Source organism: Eurosta solidaginis, chromosome 2 (genome assembly GCF_040869045.1).
Source record: "Eurosta solidaginis isolate ZX-2024a chromosome 2, ASM4086904v1, whole genome shotgun sequence".
NCBI classification, from domain to species: Eukaryota; Metazoa; Arthropoda; class Insecta; order Diptera; family Tephritidae; genus Eurosta; species Eurosta solidaginis.
Window position 1 is genome coordinate 307,638,822 of NC_090320.1, and position 19,254 is coordinate 307,658,075.

General features: G+C 36.9%; 1 protein-coding gene across 1 annotated transcript; it reads left to right on the plus strand.

Annotated features, from left to right (window-relative positions):
* The first annotated feature begins 9,023 nt into the window (after positions 1–9,023).
* On the plus strand, positions 9,024–17,445 carry LOC137241421 (nuclear mitotic apparatus protein 1). The gene is made up of 6 exons (XM_067769007.1): positions 9,024–9,243; positions 10,639–10,883; positions 11,282–11,942; positions 12,006–12,362; positions 12,432–12,565; positions 16,939–17,445. The coding sequence occupies exons 2-6, from the start codon at positions 10,639–10,641 to the stop codon at positions 17,219–17,221; spliced, it is 1,680 nt and encodes a 559-aa protein (XP_067625108.1). The 5' UTR covers positions 9,024–9,243; the 3' UTR covers positions 17,222–17,445.
* The last annotated feature ends 1,809 nt before the right edge of the window (positions 17,446–19,254 follow it).

Consider the following 19,254-nt stretch of genomic DNA (forward strand, 5'->3'; position numbering starts at 1 on the left):
TTTTCTTTAAATAAATCAAATAGTACTTTTAGTACTCGAATTGTTTTATAGTAGGTAGAGTGGTTGCATCGAAAGGAAAAGTGGTTGGGTTCGAAACCTGCTGTAGGCATGTAGTTATAAACATGTATTTCCGTCACTTATGGGTAAGTATGCAGGTAGATTTTCAAAATTATTAGACACAGAAAATTTTTAAAGCCTACATCTAAAGCAGGTAGTATTTTCTTTTCGCGACTTCGTATAAAAAGGAACCTTTCTGTCTAGGTAAGATTTAATTTTTTCAATTTTATTCTTGTTCCGAGTATAAATATGAGTTAATGCGCCTTTAAACTTCATAACATCTGCAAGGCTCGCCGGAGATAGTTCAGTTCATAAGTCAAATTACAAAACCGTGATTTATTAAAAAAAAAAAAATAAAATGAGTAAAAGGAAGCGAGAATTTGAGTGTAATAACGATCCAGATATGTTCTGTTTCATGTGTGGCCAATATACTATCATAAGGCAACGACGAGTGTTCTCAGATCATATGAAAACTTTATACTCCAAGTATTTTGGCATTGAGCCTAAAAATGCTGAAAAACCATGCACACCGAAGAACACTTTGTGTACATCGTGTCGAGTAGAACTGATTCAGTCAGAATCAGGAAACAAATACAATTTGATACACGAGTGATATGGAGAGAACCTACTTGCCATTCAGTAGAGTGTTATATTTGTCAAACAAAAGTACTTGGCGTTGGAAGATCAAGAAGAGTAACCTATGCCAGCGTACCTACAGTGACATTACCAGTACTACATTCAACGGCAGTTGCGGATCCAGTTCCATTGTCAACAGTAATATCTGAGTGCGGGGAATCAAGTTGTACTGAATTTCGCATGGGAAACGAGAGAAACGTTCTGTCACAAGCACAACTTAATTATTGGATAAGAGATTTGGAACTATCCAAGGAAAAGGCCGAGATCCACACTTCTCGTATGCAACAATTTAAATTTGTGTCATCCGATGTTAAGGTGATATATTGTAGAACTCGTCACGAACCATTTTCCAAACACTATACCAAGAAAGACAGTATTCGCTACTGCAACGACATTCCTGGTTTATTCAAAGAGTTTGGTCAAATATATGATTCAAAAGAGTGGCGATTGTTCATAGACAGCAATAAACTGAGTTTGAAGGCTGTATTATTGCATATTGGTAACAAAAAGCCTTCTATCCCGATCGCACATGCAGTAAATACAAAGGAATCCTACAAGGAAATGCAAAAACTACTCAAATTTATCAAATGTGAAGAGCATGATTGGAAAATATGTTCTGATCTCAAAGTCGTTGCAATGCTATGCGGTCTACAAAGTGGCTACACCAAGCACTGCTGCTTCCTCTGCAAGTGGGATAGCCGAGCTCGTAAGGACCACTACGTCAGAAAGGATTTGCCGGAAAGAGTCGAGTTTACCGTTGGTGTGGATAACATCAAATACACCCCTCTTGTCAAGAAAGAGAAAATCATACTTCCACCCTTACACATCAAGCTCGGTCTCATTAAAAACTTTGTTAAGGCTTTGGACAAATAAGGCGAAGCATTCGACTATTTGAAAACAATTTTTCCAGATATTTCTCAAGCCAAGATAAAGGAAGGTATTTTTGTCGGACCACAAATAAAAAAGTTGATCAACAATAATCAATTCAAAGGACTACTCTCATCAGTTGAGGCAGCAGCGTGGGAATCCTTTGAAAATGTCGTTGCTTCTTTTCTCGGTAGACAAAAAAACCCTAACTACGAGCAGATAGTGAATGACTTAATCAATAATTATGCCTATTAAAATTAATTTCCCAAAATTCTATAACTTGTTTACCTAACTAATATTTTCTTTCCAGGCGTAAATATGTCGTTAAAAATTCACTTTCTGCACTCACATTTGAGCTTTTTCCGGCAAATCTTGGCGACGAAAGTGACAAACATGGCGAAAGGTTTCATCAGCAAATGAAATTAATTAAAAATCGATATCAAGGATTCTGGGACGTCGCAATGATGGGTGATTACTGCTGGTTTCTCATAAGAGAAACCGATCCTAAACTGAATAAGCGTCAAAATCGAACACATAATTATTTCGACTACATAGTAAAATAAAATTAAGATAAAGATTGTTAGAATATAGTAAAAACATAAATAAATTAAAAAAAAAAAGTTAAAAATATGGGTAATTTCATTCATAAATTGAACTTTTAACTAAATAGAAACAGAGCATAGCTAGATATTTCACTCTTCTTTATACCATACATACGTTTTGAGGTATATGTTGAAATTGCACAACCTGGGTATTTTTATTTGATCGCTTATAACTTACGTAGTTTTGCATCGATTTTCTTCGATGATAGCTTATCTTTTTTCTAATTAAACAGAGCTTTACGTAAATAAAAAATATTTGGAAAAAAAGTTGTGGTTTTGGAATGCTGCCCTCGCTAAAAGTAATTTTTTTCATATTTTTTCATAAAAAAAAACAAAGATATGAAATTAAAAGCTAATAGGGGGACTCATGATAGCATATAAACTTATAAGGTGTAAAATTATATCCATTTACACACGCGGTTATATGAACGCACCTAGAATTACTCTTGATAAACTTGATTGTTTTTCAGCTGTATTATTTCCACAAAAATTTTTTTGATTGTTATACAAATTAAAAAATACCAAGATTAAGTGAAAAATCAAAACTAAAACGTCTTTACTAAGATATTCTTGTAAATTACTTGCTGATGTTGGAGATTTCTGATGAAAATGCCTGCTGTAATGTCTGCAAGGTTGCATTCCTTTGAGTTTATCGCGTTTACACAATGAAATGTGCGCGTAAATTTATACAAATTGTGTAAATGATTTTTTATACAAAATTTGACAGCTCGTGCGTAAACTAGATAAATTTATACGTTTACACACTTTATAAGGCATTTATACGGTTACATGAGTCCCCCTAATATCTCGAAAACTATCTGGGTGAGCAAAGAACAATGTATGATGCATTTATAGCAAATTTTATCGTCTTTCCGATTCTGTGTTCCGTTATGCAATTGCTTAACACCTTCGTGAGATATACGTAATTAAAGGGAGCCATCTTTTTGGTTTTTTCGAATAACGGTAAATTACAAATATCTCAAAAACGGTACCATAGAATCAAAAATGAACTCGACTTTCGAAATTAGGGGGTGGTTTTACATACGAATTTCACAACGGTGTTTCTGGTAAAGAGAAAAAGTTGAAATTCGTGGTCCAGTGTTATTTCATTAATCGAAACTAGCCTACACATCATATATAGGCGGGGATTTTCGATGTTGGACCCTTTATAAAAATGAGGATTGTGAGTTTGGCCTGTCTTATATTTCTTGTTTTAATGGTATGCACTCTTTTCTTTCAAGGTACTATAAGCGGTACTATAAGCGGTGGCCAGGTTTCGAACCGACGTGGCACGGATTCTAGTAGTTTGCTCACCATGAGCTATGACATCTGTGAAAGAAATCATATCATAACACCTAATACATATATAGTTATGACAGTATGTTTTGAAAAAGAATCAATGACCTGCAGCACTTTTCACACCTGAAATTTTTTATTCAGCAACAAGTTTAAACTCTTGTGGTTTCTTTTAATAGCAGACGTTTATACAATTTTCAATTTTTCGATTTTTGAAACCTTTTGGTTTTCGGTCAAATCCTGGAGCGACTACAAGTTTCTATTTTTAGATTTTTCGAAATTTTTTTGGTTTTGTTTTAAAGTAACTTAAATTTTTTTTTGGCGGCCACCGTGGTGTGATGGTAGCGTGCTCCGCCTATCACACCGTATGCCCTGGGTTCAACTCCCGGGCAAAGCAACATCAAAATTTTAGAAATAAGATTTTTCAATTAGAAGAAAATTTTTCTAAGCGGGGTCGCCCCTCGGCAGTGTCTGGCAAGCGCTCCGATTGTATTTCTGCCATGAAAAGCTCTCAGTGAAAACTCATCTGCCTTGCAGATGCCGTTCGGAGTCGGCATAAAACATGTAGGTCCCGTCCGGCCAATTTGTAGGGAAAAATCAAGAGGAGCACGACGCAAATTGGAAGAGAAGCTCGGCCTTAGATCTCTTCGGAGGTTATCGCGCCTTACATTTATTTTTTTTTTTTTTAATTTTTTAAACTTTTGCTTAAACCAGTTTTAAATTGAAACCGAAAAAAATTAAAAATTACAGTAGTAAATTGAGTGGTTTCCAATTTAGTTGAAAAATGATTCAAAAATACTTAAACCGATGAGTGGATTACAATTTGGGCTCAGATTTCTAACCGTGTAGCATGAAAATCTCAACTTTTATCTTGCAAATCCATCTTAATGTATGAATATGCATACATACTGTAACGAATTTAGTGCAATTCCTCTTATTTGCAGCCTTCTACTAACGTTCGAATCACTAAACTGTTGAATAAATAACTCCACTATTCAGTAATGCAAAATGGCTTTTATTAAAGTACTTCACAATAACACTTCTACTGCTCAACAGATAGCGTGCTTAAATCAAACTGAATGGTCGTGCTTCAGCTGGTACTGCTTTTATACTGTTCGGTTTCCTCGTTGACATATTTCTAGGCGTTTCTATTTCTAGAATTTGCTAGTTAGTTACCAGCTATAAAATTACCAGCTATAAACTATGTTTATAGCTTCTCATATGCGCGTGTATATGTGAGTGATACTTTTCTCTCCGCTGCGTGTACGTACATATATGGAGACATAATGATTGATTTGGTTATGTGCATACAAGTCACTGCTTAGTATCGGCTTAGAGATGATAGTATCCCTTAGTGTTGCTAATATTCGTCACAATACATACATACTTACATATAAATATACATATATATATGTATGCAGGTAACATTTTACAAAAATGTTTGTTTTCTTTAATGGCACGCTCCTTCATTTTCACCTAATTCCCCGCAATTGGGGGAGGGTCGCAGGGGATGATAGCATATGTGAATGTTTTTGTAACCGTTTGATGAAGGTGGGCGAAAAGCGAACGTTAATTTCGATGCTGGAATTTAGACATGGAAACAAAATATTTATAAATATAGGGTAGTGTGCGAAAGTATAATATAAACATACAGTTTAGTATGCATTTAAACCAGTGTATTTTCGATTTATAAAAATCTTGAAATATAATTTCGTTTATGTATTTACTTGTATGCGCATACATACATACATACAAACATAGGTAATTTGTCTTATAGCATCACACACGGATTAAATTACTTTTAATAAAACCACATAAATATATGTATGAATAAATATTTGCAGTCAGAGTTAATAAAAAAGTCAATGTTAAGTCGATTTACACAAAATATTAAAATTCATTAAATTCTTAACGATTTAAAAATAAGTTTGAAAAACTTTTGATACTTTGGTACAGCAGGCTTCGAAGAATAAAGTAAGGTAGTCTAAGTTTGGATTAACCCGATCATTATGTAATTATTGTGGACCTGTGTACAGATTAGAGTGCCACGACCATATCAATGGCTTTCGAGGAATAATATTAAATAATCAAATCTAGCTTCAAAAGCAGTTATATTATTTTAATAAGTTTTTCAAGTTTCAAACTTTGCTGACACCCTCACAACTTTTAAAATTGTTCTTAAGATATAATCGTTTCTTATCATCAAATTATTGCATCGCTTTTCGCATCAACGCTGCCTTCAAGCAAATACCAAAATTAACTATAGGAATTAAACTCTTTTGAAGAATGTCGGAAGCATTTCAAACAGCCGAGACAGTACGAATAAGTCGTACTTCTAAAGTTCGACGTGTAAACCATTGGTCATCAGCTAGTGTAATAAGTATTCGCGCTCACTTCATACATATTTCGTTTAGTGGTCTAACTAACAGGCACATTTTCAATTTTAGTGACTACTGGTGTAAACATACAGGTGCACGTCTAGAAAACTTAAATGCTAAAATTAACTAGAGTTCACCCAGATAATTCGTCGATAACAACTCGAACTTTTCGATAACAAACCGATATTTTCGATAACAATTTGATAAGAAACCAATAACTAATCGAAAAAATCGATAACCATATTTGAAAACCTGATAGCCCATCGGTAAGGCGCCAAATACACGACACGAACATGTCCGCGAACATTCCGCAATCTTGTTCGCAGCTTTGGCCATACACCATACGAACTTTTGGCCGAACATTAGTTCTCTTTCAGACAACGATGAATACGGATAACAATTGTGCTGCAGCAATATTGCTCGCTGTGGCAATTAAGCGTAAAAAAAAGAGAGAAGATCGCAAAAAAAGAATTTGGTGCAAAGAATGGTTTAAAAAACGAGCAGTTCTTGGACAAAGTGAGCTTACTAAAGAACTGGAATTCACGTCACAAAATGATTTTAAAAATTACGTTCGTATGAGCAAGGCAACATTTGACCAACTTTTACAAAAAATTTTGCCACTCATAACGAAACGGGATACAATAATGAGAGAAGCGATTCCCCCTCATCACCGACTTGCTTTAACTTTGCGCTTTCTAGCTAGTGGCAATAGCTTTGAAGACTTGAAATTTTTGACAGCAATTGCGCCCCAAACGATTGGGAAAATAGTTACAGAGACTTGTGATGCCATAATAAGTCAATTGAAAGATTTTATTAAGGTAATTATTTATTGATTAAATTATTTGTTTTCGACTAAACAAGAAAAGTTTCATGTGTACATATGTGTGTCTGAAAATTATTGGTTTTTTGAAGTAGAAATAAATTATTCGTCCGTTTCAAACGATGCAAAGAAATTTTGTAAGTTTTCTACCGAGATCGAATTAATGGATGATGTATCTTCAACGATTCGTACGTTTTGTGTGACTTGAGGTGACATTCTACTACTGTTTATGGACGAGCCGCTACTTAAAGGAGTCGGAACTCTTATTGTATAATTCTGCATGTGTTGGGGCACCTCGTAGTTAAGTTGCGTAGACGTGCGCATTGGGTATTGCGGAATGACATTTGGTGTTAATATTTGACTTGCGTTAAAAACATTTTGGATTTGAATCGCGTCTAAATTCCAATGCTCCCAAGCAACCTTGAAATAAAACATCTGATATGATTTTTCGCGCAATCGTTTTCTGGGAGGCCTCCATTTCACTATATTGCGAAGCCCAGGATTTAGCCAAGGAGTCACCTTCTGTGGGTTCGCGGCTGTTGGCAAGTCTCGCATGCAATTTTAATAAGTGTATGTTCTTCAGAAACTTATCTTTTGCTTGGCCGAACAGTGAATTCCTAAAAAGAAAGATTTATAAGTTTTTCATTACTTTTCAGCTTCCACAAACAGAAAAAGATTGGAAGGTAGAAGCGAAAAATTTTGATGCACGCTGGAACTTCCCAAATTGTATAGGCGCAATTGATGGAAAACACGTCAATATAACAAAGCCACCTGGATCTGGATCTTTTTACTATAATTATAAAAAAAAATGTTTCCGTCATTTTAATGGCAGTGGTTAATGCTAATTACGAATTTTTGATGGTGGATGCTGGCACAAATGGAAGAGCGTCTGATGCCGGTCTTTTTAGCGAAACAAAATTTTTTTCATCTCTAAAAAATAAAACATTGAAAATTCCTGACTCTCAGCCGCTTCCGAACTGCGAAGAAAAACTACGATTTATATTCGTAGCTGACGATGATTTTCCCCTGTTAGAAAATACCATGAAGCCATTTAGCCACAACACACTCAAGGAAGAAGAAATAATTTTAAACTACAGGCTTTCTCGGGCGAGAAGAATTGTTGAAAACTGTTTTGGCATTTTAGCATCAAGATTTAGAATTCTCCTACAAACTATTAATTTATCACCAGAAAAAGTAACGAAAATTGTGTTAACCTGTTGCTACTTGCATAACTTTTTACGGAGGCAAAATGGGGAGACGTATTTTGAAGGTGGATTCGATGTTGTAAATACAGATCCCGGAGCGATAGAATACGCCGATTGGCATCATGACCATGGACTTACAGCTCTTCAAGCTTCAAGTGCACAGAATGCATCCAATTTAGCAAAAACTACTCGAGAAAAATATTGTAATTATTTTAATACAGTGGGAGCAGTTCCGTGGCAGAACAATATATTAAATATAAGAAAGTGAATCATTTACGGAATAAAAACAAAATGAATGTTTGTGTTCACAAAAAAAAAGAAACAATAAAATTTTGACTTTTTTTCTTACCTCAAATGTGTTTGTATTTTCATCCTGCATTGTGGTAACGCCTGCCAAAGGTTCTTCTTGATCCTTCAAAAAGCATAGCAAATCATAGCACCAAAGAGTAGGAACATATTCATCCTCAGCACCAGCACCAGACTACAAACTATCTCTCTTTTTCTTTTGATTCACGCCGGTATTGCGCCCGCAAACTACTTATTTTTTTTATAACTGTATCCTTTGTGGCATCAGGATCTACCTCTTTTTTCGATTAAAGTCGCATAATCATTATTCTTTTTAATTCTATTACAATAATCTTTGCTTTTTACTTGCCACAATGATGGCAAAGATTTATACATTTCAATAAATTCACTCAGAAATTTTTTATTGTCCATTTTACTTTTCCGCGCACGTCTGTTCCGTTCAGAAATTACTACGATTATGAGCTATTTCGCCATACACGCACGAACAGTTCGCGCAAATTTTCGCCAAAAATCAAAATATTCGCGAACATTTGCGCGAACTGGCAAACACCACCATACACGACAGAAAAGGTCGCAGAAACATGACATAACGGGAATGTTCGCGGAAATGTTCGTGTCGTGTATTTGGCACTTAACCAAAATGCCGACGCATCGTACCCAACGTTCGATAAAAACTTTACGATACGTAATTAGCTATCGAATTGCATATTCGTAAATTGGAAATATATGCTTTCGATATCGAACTGAAGTATCAAGACGACGAGTGTCGACTATCGAATTACTGAAAGCCACCACTGGACTCTGTTAATGTCATCGATCATATCTGTGGCTTCTCGGAACAACCGAAGAACTCACTTGCAGCTGCTTTTGAGAAAACCAGACTTAAAATTTTTCAAATACTTTGATGGCGCAGTTGTTTGGTTGAGAAATGTTGGTATTACGAACCAAATGTGAGATTTTACGGTGTCTAAGTATTCCAGATCATGGAAATATTAATATTTACAGAAATAAAATTTCGCAATTACATATTTTCCAGAAAAAAATGACTTTCAGTTTTGCTGGGAATCCACACATATGTAAGTAGTTTATGTTTTTTTAGCTCGTATGGAAAGAGCCACGTGGTCGTTTTCTTCCATAAATCCGACACCAACGCTGCTGACCTTTTCAAATGCCTTATCTTATGTTTCATATCTGAAGTGGGGTAGTAATTTTAGCCTTTGCATTGACGTGGATATTAAGCAGCTTTATTCAATGGAGGGCCGGACCTCGCATGAATGCCGTGATCCATTCGTGGACTATGTTCTGGGTTCTTATTGAAAGTGGTTTTTAAGCGACAAGTTCGAAATTAAGCTGATGGGACTCGGGATATCGGTAGTCTCAACCGAAAAAAGTTAATAAGCATTTGGCATCTATCCATTCTGCTATTCGTCCGCCTATTCGTCATAAGGCTCATCATCATGAGAATTTTTGTAATAACTTTCATTTGAATGAAGGTATTGGGTACCCGGCCATCATCATCCATAGTCCGAAGTCCAAAACAGAAGCTATACCATTGACTTTTATTTTGTAGTCTTATTGTATCTCGCTCTTTCTGAAATGACCCAAGATACTGTTTTTAAAAACAACTTTGGGTAAAAGTCTAGAACGGGGGTCGACTGCTAATACGCGTAAAAAAATATCGGGAGGTGTCAAACGACGCGTCTTTACATCAGTATGAATAACGTGAATAATAAAATTAATTCAGAAGATACTAACGAAAAACCGAAAAATTACCGCGGCTCACTCCGAACCGGGGGGTGGGATCCATAGTATTTTTGCGCCTGCGTTGGCGGCCTCCGGCAGCGCTTTTACAAATATACCCTGGCTGGGCCACCAAGGGGAGAGAGGGATCAAAATTTAATACGTGCAACATCCCTTTGTACACACAATCTAATATCTCCAGACTGAGGTACAATTTTTCTTTTCTATTGACGAGGTCAATACGCGTCTTTTAACACCTCCCCCGATATTTTTAGCAATCGACCCCTATTCTAGAATTTTATCAAATTTTGGACGAATAGACACTTCGGTTAAGTAAAGCGTCCGAAATATTAAAAAAGATCATCTGTGCATTCTCTATTTACACGGTCCAATATACAGAAGGGCAGTGTTAATTCGTCTGTCACTACCAACGAAATCAATGCATAATTTATAAATGAAAGGTAACGTAACGATGTTAAGTAGCAAAACGCAGAAGAGTTATAGAATTCGCAAAACTTTGCTTCACTGTAAACATGTTATATATGTAGATACTTTAAACATACGCACTTTACGCATTTAACAAAGAAACCGGAAAGCTCTTAATACAAAAAAAAAAAAAAAAATAATAATAATAATTTAGCGTCAAACACAACTGAATTCAAATCCGTTTATTTATTGTATTTATTATTAATAATTATCAATCGTATTCGATACCACCAACAATATTCAAGATGCCAGAAATACTCAAAACAATTCCAACCCTTAATCTGGCCATCGATAATTTAAGCGAAACAGATACCGTCACTGATCGATCCACAACGTCAGCCAGTCCGACAGCCAGTAGTAGCAGCGCTCCCAGAGCTACTCAGGACAATCAAACTAAACGAAGACAAAACCCACCCAACGATGGACAGTGTAAGAAGTCGCGTAAATCAATTGGTGGTCGAGGCCAAAGGAAGCCAACTTCGAAAGCGGGGTAAGTTTTTTAACATTCATTGACATCATTCTCTTAGGTAAAATGATTGAAAAGGGCCGGGTACCTGCCGTTATGCACTCTTTACTTCTCATTCGAAGCTACATTTGTTAAGAAATTTTAATCAGATTTCCTGTTGTATTGTACAGTTTTCGATGCTGAAAATTTCAAAAGCAATAAATATAAAAATTTTCGGTTTTTCTTTGTGCAACGGAATTGCATTCAAATTTCGATTTTGTTTCGCTAATAGAATTTTAATTAAGCGGACATAACCTCACTAAGAAGAAACTTTATTTTGAATAAACTTAAGACATAACGGTATTTTAAATTAATTCAAAATCCTTCCCATCCTTCATACTTTTGATCAACATCTTCAATACCACACATACATATGCGCAAAGTTCACCATACAAGTGTGCTGTTCCTGCCCTCTCTTTGAAGTCTCAAATTCCACGTGCCCTCCTGCTAACTCCCTCGTCGTCGTCAGCATCGCTCATCGCAAATATATCGCGTAGTCCCTCACCGGAGCCAAATGCCAAAGTAATTACAGCCGAGTGTCAAGTCACCACAACAACACCAATAGCTGAAGTAAAATCAAACGACTCGGGCAATTCTTGCAGTAGCCTCGAACTTGTAAAAGCAACCCCACTAAATACAATCACAAGTCAGCTGCCATTACAACGTCAGCATACAGCTGCTATTTTGAATTTTCGAATTCGAAAATCGATTACTCAAATGGATTTAAGACGTAACCGTCGTGATCACAGTAATAACTATCAAGTTCTCTCCTCAACGCAGCCATCATCGCTCAGCGGACTTTCAAAGGACTCCAGAGCTTTGGTGCAGAATAGCGGTGATATAACTGGTATAATGGGAGCCTCCAGTCAATCTTCGTTAGTAAATAAAATCTTCAACCGAGACAATTATTATTATGTCATTCAAGATCGTGATCCGAAAGTAGCTGGCATGCGTATATTTGCAACGATTATGTTGAACGCTTGGAGAAAGCGTCGCGACGAAGTGAAACGTCTTATGGAGGAAGTCAGCGATCTCAAGCGTGGTGTAAGTCGACTACGCCTTTATGAAAGCAAACACTTTTTATTTAAAGATTCATTGTATTTTTAGTCAATTAAAGCCAAAAATCAGTTACATGTTTTCAATACTCTCTTTCGTGTTGAGCAAAAGCGGAATGATGAGTTGAGTTTGCAGTTGAAACGCTCGTTAGAAGATATCAATAATACCAAGTCTTCCTGCGAGAGTCTCACCACTTCGCTCATCAGTTTGAAGGCGGACAAAGCATTATTGGAACAGCAATTCCAAATAAAGGATCAAGAATTTGATGGGCTTAATGCCATACTCACAAAGACAAAATCCGATTTGTTCAAAGCAATGGCCCAGCAGCGTGAGCTTCAAGCCAATTTATCAAGCGAACAACGTAAAGTGCAGGCCTTGGAGGTGCAGAAAAATGAGCTTATCAATGAGGTAATAAATTTTTGTATTGTATATTTTACCTCAATTATTTATACTGTGTTGTATTTGTTCTAATTAAAGATTTGTGAAGTAAACAGCGAATCATTGCTGAAAGAAGAACAACTGCGCAATGAAATGAAAGAGAAAGATGATGCTTTAGCCGCGGCACTAATCAAAATAGAGTCACTCGAATGTGAAATTTCCGAATTAAAGCAGTAAGTAATAGATTACATCCACCTTGCGACATAAATATGAACATTCCTTAAAAAATTGCCTTAATTTCTAAAACGACGAAAGTCACAAAATTCTTGAAAATCCCGATATACCAAAACTTGCTTAACGAACACCCTAGTTCAAAATCTGTTTCAAAAATGAGCTTTGTCGGAAGTATAATCACTAAATCCCTATTTCAGAATTCGTTTGAACAGAACTTGTTCCAAAATCGCTTTGTACGTATTGAGGTTTTGCTGAGAATAGGACGTTTTTGAAACAAATTCTGATCGGGCTTTTTTCAATCGAATTTTGAAATAGGTTGTTTTCCGCAAAATTCTGATATGACACACTCTCCAAGCGGCAGCAGAGGGAGCAATATTCAACCCATCAGTCTTTGTTTTATTATTTTGTCTGGATTGTGACTTAATTAAGTTTTTTCTGTATTTTCTTGACATGGAGGTCTCGCATTTTCAGGTTATTTGAGTGCAGTTTTTTAATTACTCTCGTTTTAACGCGCACAAAAAAATTAGGGCTCTTAAAAATATTCGAATAATCGAGTATTCAAGTATATTATAAATGATCTTGAAATGACCACAAATTGGCCCATAATGGCCCCAAAATAGTCTACGAAATAGTATACTAAAGCATCCCGGTAATACCCCGAAGTGATCGCTAAAAGACCTCGGAAGAATCTTGAAATAGATCCCAAGATCATCAGGTATAACCTCATACTGACCTCGAAATTATCAGGGAGAGCCTCGAAATAGTCTCAAAATGATTCCAAAATAGCCCCAAAATGATCTTAAAATAGCCCCGAAATTGCCCCCAAAATTACCATGAAGTGATACCCTAATGATAGCGGGAGAACCCCGAAATAGTCAACAAGATCATCAGAAAATTACCACAAACTAACTTCGAAATGATCCCGGAAGAACCAAGAAATAGTTTTTAAATGATCCCAAAACGGTTACATAGTTCTCCGAAAACAACCCAGAAATTGTCCCTAAAACCTTCCGGGCGTGGGCAATATCCCGAAATTACTACAGCAGAAAACGTTACATCTAGCCTGCAGCTGTGCCCCAAAAAGCATATCGTACGAAGTTATTCAACCCAATTCTAAACAAAAATTCGGTGCGAGTTTTTTTCCATTATCCCTTTCTCCTATTCTGAACAATGTTCGAAAAAGCGGAAACAGGTTATGGGAGAAAAGAAGGTATTATGAATGTGAGTGAGAGGGAGATTTCTCTGCCATTTCTTAGGAGTTTTTTCACTTGTTAAATTAAAGGGAATGAATTAAGATAGTTAAAGGAAATTGGTTCTTTTAAGAAAGTACACTTATTTGTACAAATTTTTGCTAAAATATGTACATTCTGCCACAATATTCTTTATTTTAAGTCGAAAGTATATCACAAGCAAGGGAAGAGCTCTTGGTATATTTGATGCAGCCATTCAGAAATTGAGCAAAGATTTTTTAAGAAGGCTTAAATAGATTTTGGCATATGACGAAAGACGAATTGAACTCGACTTGGCCGCCAGAAAATTGCTTTGCTGAATGGAAGCAGGCAACTCCGGCGGATTTGTGTTATCCCGCCGTCTTCGTCTTCTTATGCTCCTCTGTTGATGTTGCTGTGGCAACAATTCAGTACTCATTTCAGTGAATACATCATGAAATGCAATACAGTGTTTTGTTTATATTGTATATCTTAATTTCAAACAAATTTGCAACAATAATTAAACTTTTCAATTTTTCAAGGTTCGATTCGAGCTCAAGGCCAGAACAATAATTTTTTTCTAATGATAATTATTGTTATTTTTTAATTTTTCTAAATTTGAAAAATTGTATTATTGTTCTGGCCTTGAGCTCGAATCGAACCTTGAATCATTTATCAATAGGCCGATAAAACAAAAACAATTGTTAATAAACCATGAGCACTTGGGAATGTCAAACAAAGTAATTGACAATAAACAAAAATCCAGCATTATCAGTGATTTGCACCAGATGGCGCAACACTGAATAAATATAGTTGGTAAAAGGAATAGAAGTAACAAATTTGCCAGTCAAACAAACCACCGCTGTATAGCTAAATGGTTAGCGCAGCGCGCCTAAAGCGTACTGATGATGAAGGCTTAGCACCCTTCGAAATCGATCTATCTGCGCAGCTATGGCAGGTTGTCTGAAAAATTTTCTACTTACTATTCCAAAAACAAAATACAATTTTTCAAATTTAGAAAAATTTAAAAATAACAATAATTATCATTAGAGAAAAAAAAGAAAAAAAAATATTGTTCTGGCTTTGAGCTCGAATCGAACCTTGAATCATTTATCAATAGGCCGATAAAACAAAAACAACTTTTAAATTTTTTAAACAAAATAGGAAATGCGTAATGAAATTTCAGTTGATAAAACAGCTGGCTTCGAAAACTCGAAATTCCTATTCCCCAATTATTGATTTTTTGATTATTTTATTTTCAAGTTTTAGTCTTTATTTAATTGTCTATTATATCTCATTCTATTTAGTTCATTTAGTGACTCATTATTACAAGGACTCTTTCCTGACAATTTGTTACAATCTAAGTCCTCAATACGTAATCCTTCCAAAGACTTTACTCGTTCTGCGCCACGTATGCTTGTCCCTCCTCCAAGTCCAAAATATTTTGATGTCACTTCTACAGGACTTTATGCAATATTTGTTCCAAATATGAGCCAAATCGGGCATCATAGGTCGCTTTCTATTCATGTATGTATTATGTGTTCCAAATATGGACCAAATCAAATCGGACCACAAAAACGACTTTTGTGAATATCTCGATCCTTGCGCCACCTAGCGGCGATTTTTTTTCACAGATCGATTTATATTCTTGCATGTATTATGTGTTCCAAATATGAGCCAAATCGGACCACGAATACGATTTTTGTGAATATCTCGATCCATGCGCCACCTTGCGGCGATTTTTTTCCACAGATCTATTTCTATTCTTGCATGTATTATGTGTTCCAAATATGAGACAAATCGGATCACAAATGCGAATTTTGCGAATATCTCGATCCTTGCGCCACCTAGTGGCCATTTTTTTCTTATTATTACATTGTTATCGGGTTCTGAACCATATTCCAAGTTTCAAGCTTGTAGCTTATCGGGAAGTTACTTAAATTTCAATTACAAGATTCGTTCACAACGGCCGTGCAGCCTGTCAACTCAAGCTAAATAAAACTGTTTAATTACAAAGTTTACAAATGGCGATGGTTACTAGGACATGTTTCCGAAATTCACTTCTACATCAGCTAGCTTCTCGGGAGCTGAGTATTGAACTCGAAATCTCCGACATGCACCTCTGTTTGCTTTGCAATTGGTTTCTAAGTATTGCAGTTTTGTTGATATTCCTATATATACATTTAGGTACATACTAATTATATATTGTATGGAGTACTTATAGGCGCGCTCTCAAAAGCTTAGTAGCATTGGATTTATAGCAGTGCTTTTATAAGCAGCACTTCCGCTGTTCACTCTTATATCAAGATTTTAATTTGGTTAGCACAAATTTCATTAAACCATTCATTTTTGGTTCCTTAAGAATCCGCTGGAAACGTAAATGCAAGGAAATTGCTAATTTTTATAAAAATGTAAACTTCAGCCAGGAATCATAGTAGCACTTGCTTCAAGTGAAAAGAGGAAAGAAAGGTTTTTGGTCAAACAAATGGCGTGATCCGACAAGGGCGTGATCAGGCACTTCATAAATAAATTTTAACAGGCGAGGCTGTAGCAATGCCAAGTTTCACACGACAGAAAGGTCGGGTCGGCATAGCAAATTTCGCAGGTTGGTACTCAGAAGTGATGACTTTTTATGAAGAAATTGACTGTAAAATCGACAGCACTCCCTCAAACGTTATAGCACGCATAATCCAAAAATTATATACTACATGAGAAGTTCCAAACCAAAGTCCAACAAGTGCACCTTAAACTTTTTATGAGATATGGATGAGATTTAACTTGACTTTCTAAATAGAGTACTCCTACAGAGTACTCCATCCCAAATCCCAAAAAATTTATTAATGGAGTACTCACAAGCAAAAATTAGGTATATATTTCATACTGAAGTACTAATATGACCAGTTCGAGAACTCTCTATCTGAGAATATTTTTCAAAAACACCCTATCTCAGAATTTTTTTCATATACGTCCCAGCCAATGCCAAAATTTATTGCATTTAAGCTCAAATAGGCCGTTTTTGAAACAAATTCTGAAATAGGGCGGTCTTTAACTGAGTTCTGAGATAGGGGCTTTTAAAACGAAATAGGCCGTTATTCCAACGTTTACTAGCTCGGTATGTATGAACCAGTTACATTTGCTATAAAAATGTCTCTTTATATTTTTAGAAAAACTAAGATTTTGAATAGCTGTTTGGATGTGGAGACGCGTTTGCGAAAGGAGGTTGCCAGTTTATCGCGAGAAGTAGAAACTTTACAAAATTGTTTAGCAGCTACTTTGGGCAACCGTTTGCGGACATGTTGGAATAATTCCATTGCGTATCAACGTGCCACTTTGCAGTTGTTGCATTGGATTGCCTATTGTACGTTGCCTGCAACGCCCGCACCAAAAATCACAACTTTCCCGTTTAATCTAACTTTGGAGAAGGCGCTAAGTATTGTTAAGCGTTAATCGCGATTGGTCAGCATTTATGACGACACCACAAAATATTTATTTTACAATAACAAATCGTCGCCGATGAGTGTAGCTGCATATATACTATTTTTGTTTAATTACAATAATTTAATTTATTTCAGCATTTATTGAATTTAGTTTTGCATTAGAGATTTTTTGCAAAGCAACAACTATTTGTGTATAACTCAAGAGATTTCAAATAAATTATTATAAAATTACAATTTGTTGTTGTAAATGAAATATGGCTTGTTACCATTGACTGACTTGTTTTGAAGTATGTGATATTATTTTGTCACTTAAACCATTGTGGATTACATCACAATGGGGATTGTACGAGGCCACGAAATCAGTGGACAGGGGCACGCCGCAGGGAGGGGTGCTATCACCTCTGCTGTGGACGCTGGTCATCAACCAACTGCTCAGGCAATTCGATGAGGGACCCGTAAAACTTACGGCTTACGCAGATGACGTTGCAATTGTCATAAGTGGAAAGTGCCTTCCAACGATTAGTTCTTTGAAGGATCGGGCGCTTCGCGATATTCATACCTGGGCATCTAATGTCGGGTTGAAAGTCAATGCGGAGAAGACGGATATGGTCTTGTTTACAAAGAGGTACAAGGTCCCAAATTGGACCAGGCCTAAGTTAGGAGGGGTGACCTTACAGGAGAAACCTTGTACAAAATATTTAGGAATCATCCTAGACAGTAAGCTGTCATGGAAGCTCAACGTGGAGGAGAGGGTCAAGAAGGCCTCAACGGCACTCTACGCATGTAAAAGAATGCTGGGGTGTACGTGGGGCCTATCGCCCTCTCTTTCTCATTGGGTTTTTACAGCGATTGTAAGCCCTATTCTATACTGTGGAGTTCTTGTTTGGTGGAAAGCCACACAAAAAACAACATACCTCAAAAAATTAGAGGGGGTATGCAGACTATCGATGCTTAGCATTACGGGAGCCCTGAAAACAACCCCTACGGCTGCACTGTATGCCATTTTGCACATCCCACCTGTAGACCTGGTAGCAAAGAACAAAGCGTTAACGACCGCAACCAGGCTCGGTGCTTCGGGGCAGCTTGAGCGCCGACCATATGGCCATAGTAGTATAGCGTCATCAATCACAAGACGAACAGACTACATGATTCCCTATCTGCGCTTCGAGGGAGATCTTAAGGCCATAATAGAGGTGGACGGTTGGCGCAAGGGTGCACAAATGGCGGACGAGGCGATACATGTGTACACCGATGGTTCCAAAGTAGTGGAAGGAGTAGGGTCTGCGGTATACTGCGCTGATCCGGAAATAAGCAGATCCTACAGGCTACCGGATTACTGTAGCGTTTTCCAAGCGGAAATATTAGCCGTAACCAAAGCAGTAGAAACCCTGGAAGAGAATAGCTTAAGCTGCAATCGTGTTAACTTTTATATTGACAGTCAAGCAGCAATTAAGGCAATAATCTCGCATAGCACAGCATCTAAATGCGTGTTAGAGTGTAAGCAGTCTCTGGAGAGAATCGGGACAGGGAGAAGCATACATCTATATTGGGTCCCAGGGCATATGGGAATAGATGGGAATGAAAAAGCGGATGAACTAGCTAAAAAGGGCGCATCCCTTGAAGCTGCTCCGTAGATGTCCCAATTAGATTGGGCGAGATTAAGCGAAGGCGAGAGGTGCACATGATCGACCAAGCGGGAAAGGCGTGGGTTCAAGCGCGGGGCTGTAAAGTGTCGAAGATTATGTGTAGGTCTTACAACCTTAGACTAACACAGTTGCTCCTATCATTATAAAGAGAGGACTGTAGACTCATGACGGGTATTCTGACTGGACACTGCCTTCTGGCGTCACATGCCTTTAAACTAGGCTTGGTCAGTGATAGCAGATGTAGGAAGTGCGGGTTGGATGAGGAAACGATCGAGCACGTTCTGTGCTCGTGCCCTGCACTTGCCAGGCTAAGACTCCAGCTATTAGGAGTGATACAGCTGTCAGATCTAGAAGCAGCAAGTGGCTTAAGTCCTAGGAAGCTTCTAGTATTTGCCAA

Excerpts from the sequence above, each read along its gene's own strand:
- LOC137241421 (XM_067769007.1), top strand. The coding sequence starts at position 10,639 with ATGCCAGAAATACTCAAAACAATTCCAACCCTTAATCTGGCCATCGAT. Across the intron at positions 10,884-11,281 it reads AAGCCAACTTCGAAAGCGGG|TTCACCATACAAGTGTGCTG; the intron begins GTAAGTTTTTTA and ends ATATGCGCAAAG. Across the intron at positions 12,566-16,938 it reads GAAATTTCCGAATTAAAGCA|AAAAACTAAGATTTTGAATA; the intron begins GTAAGTAATAGA and ends TTATATTTTTAG.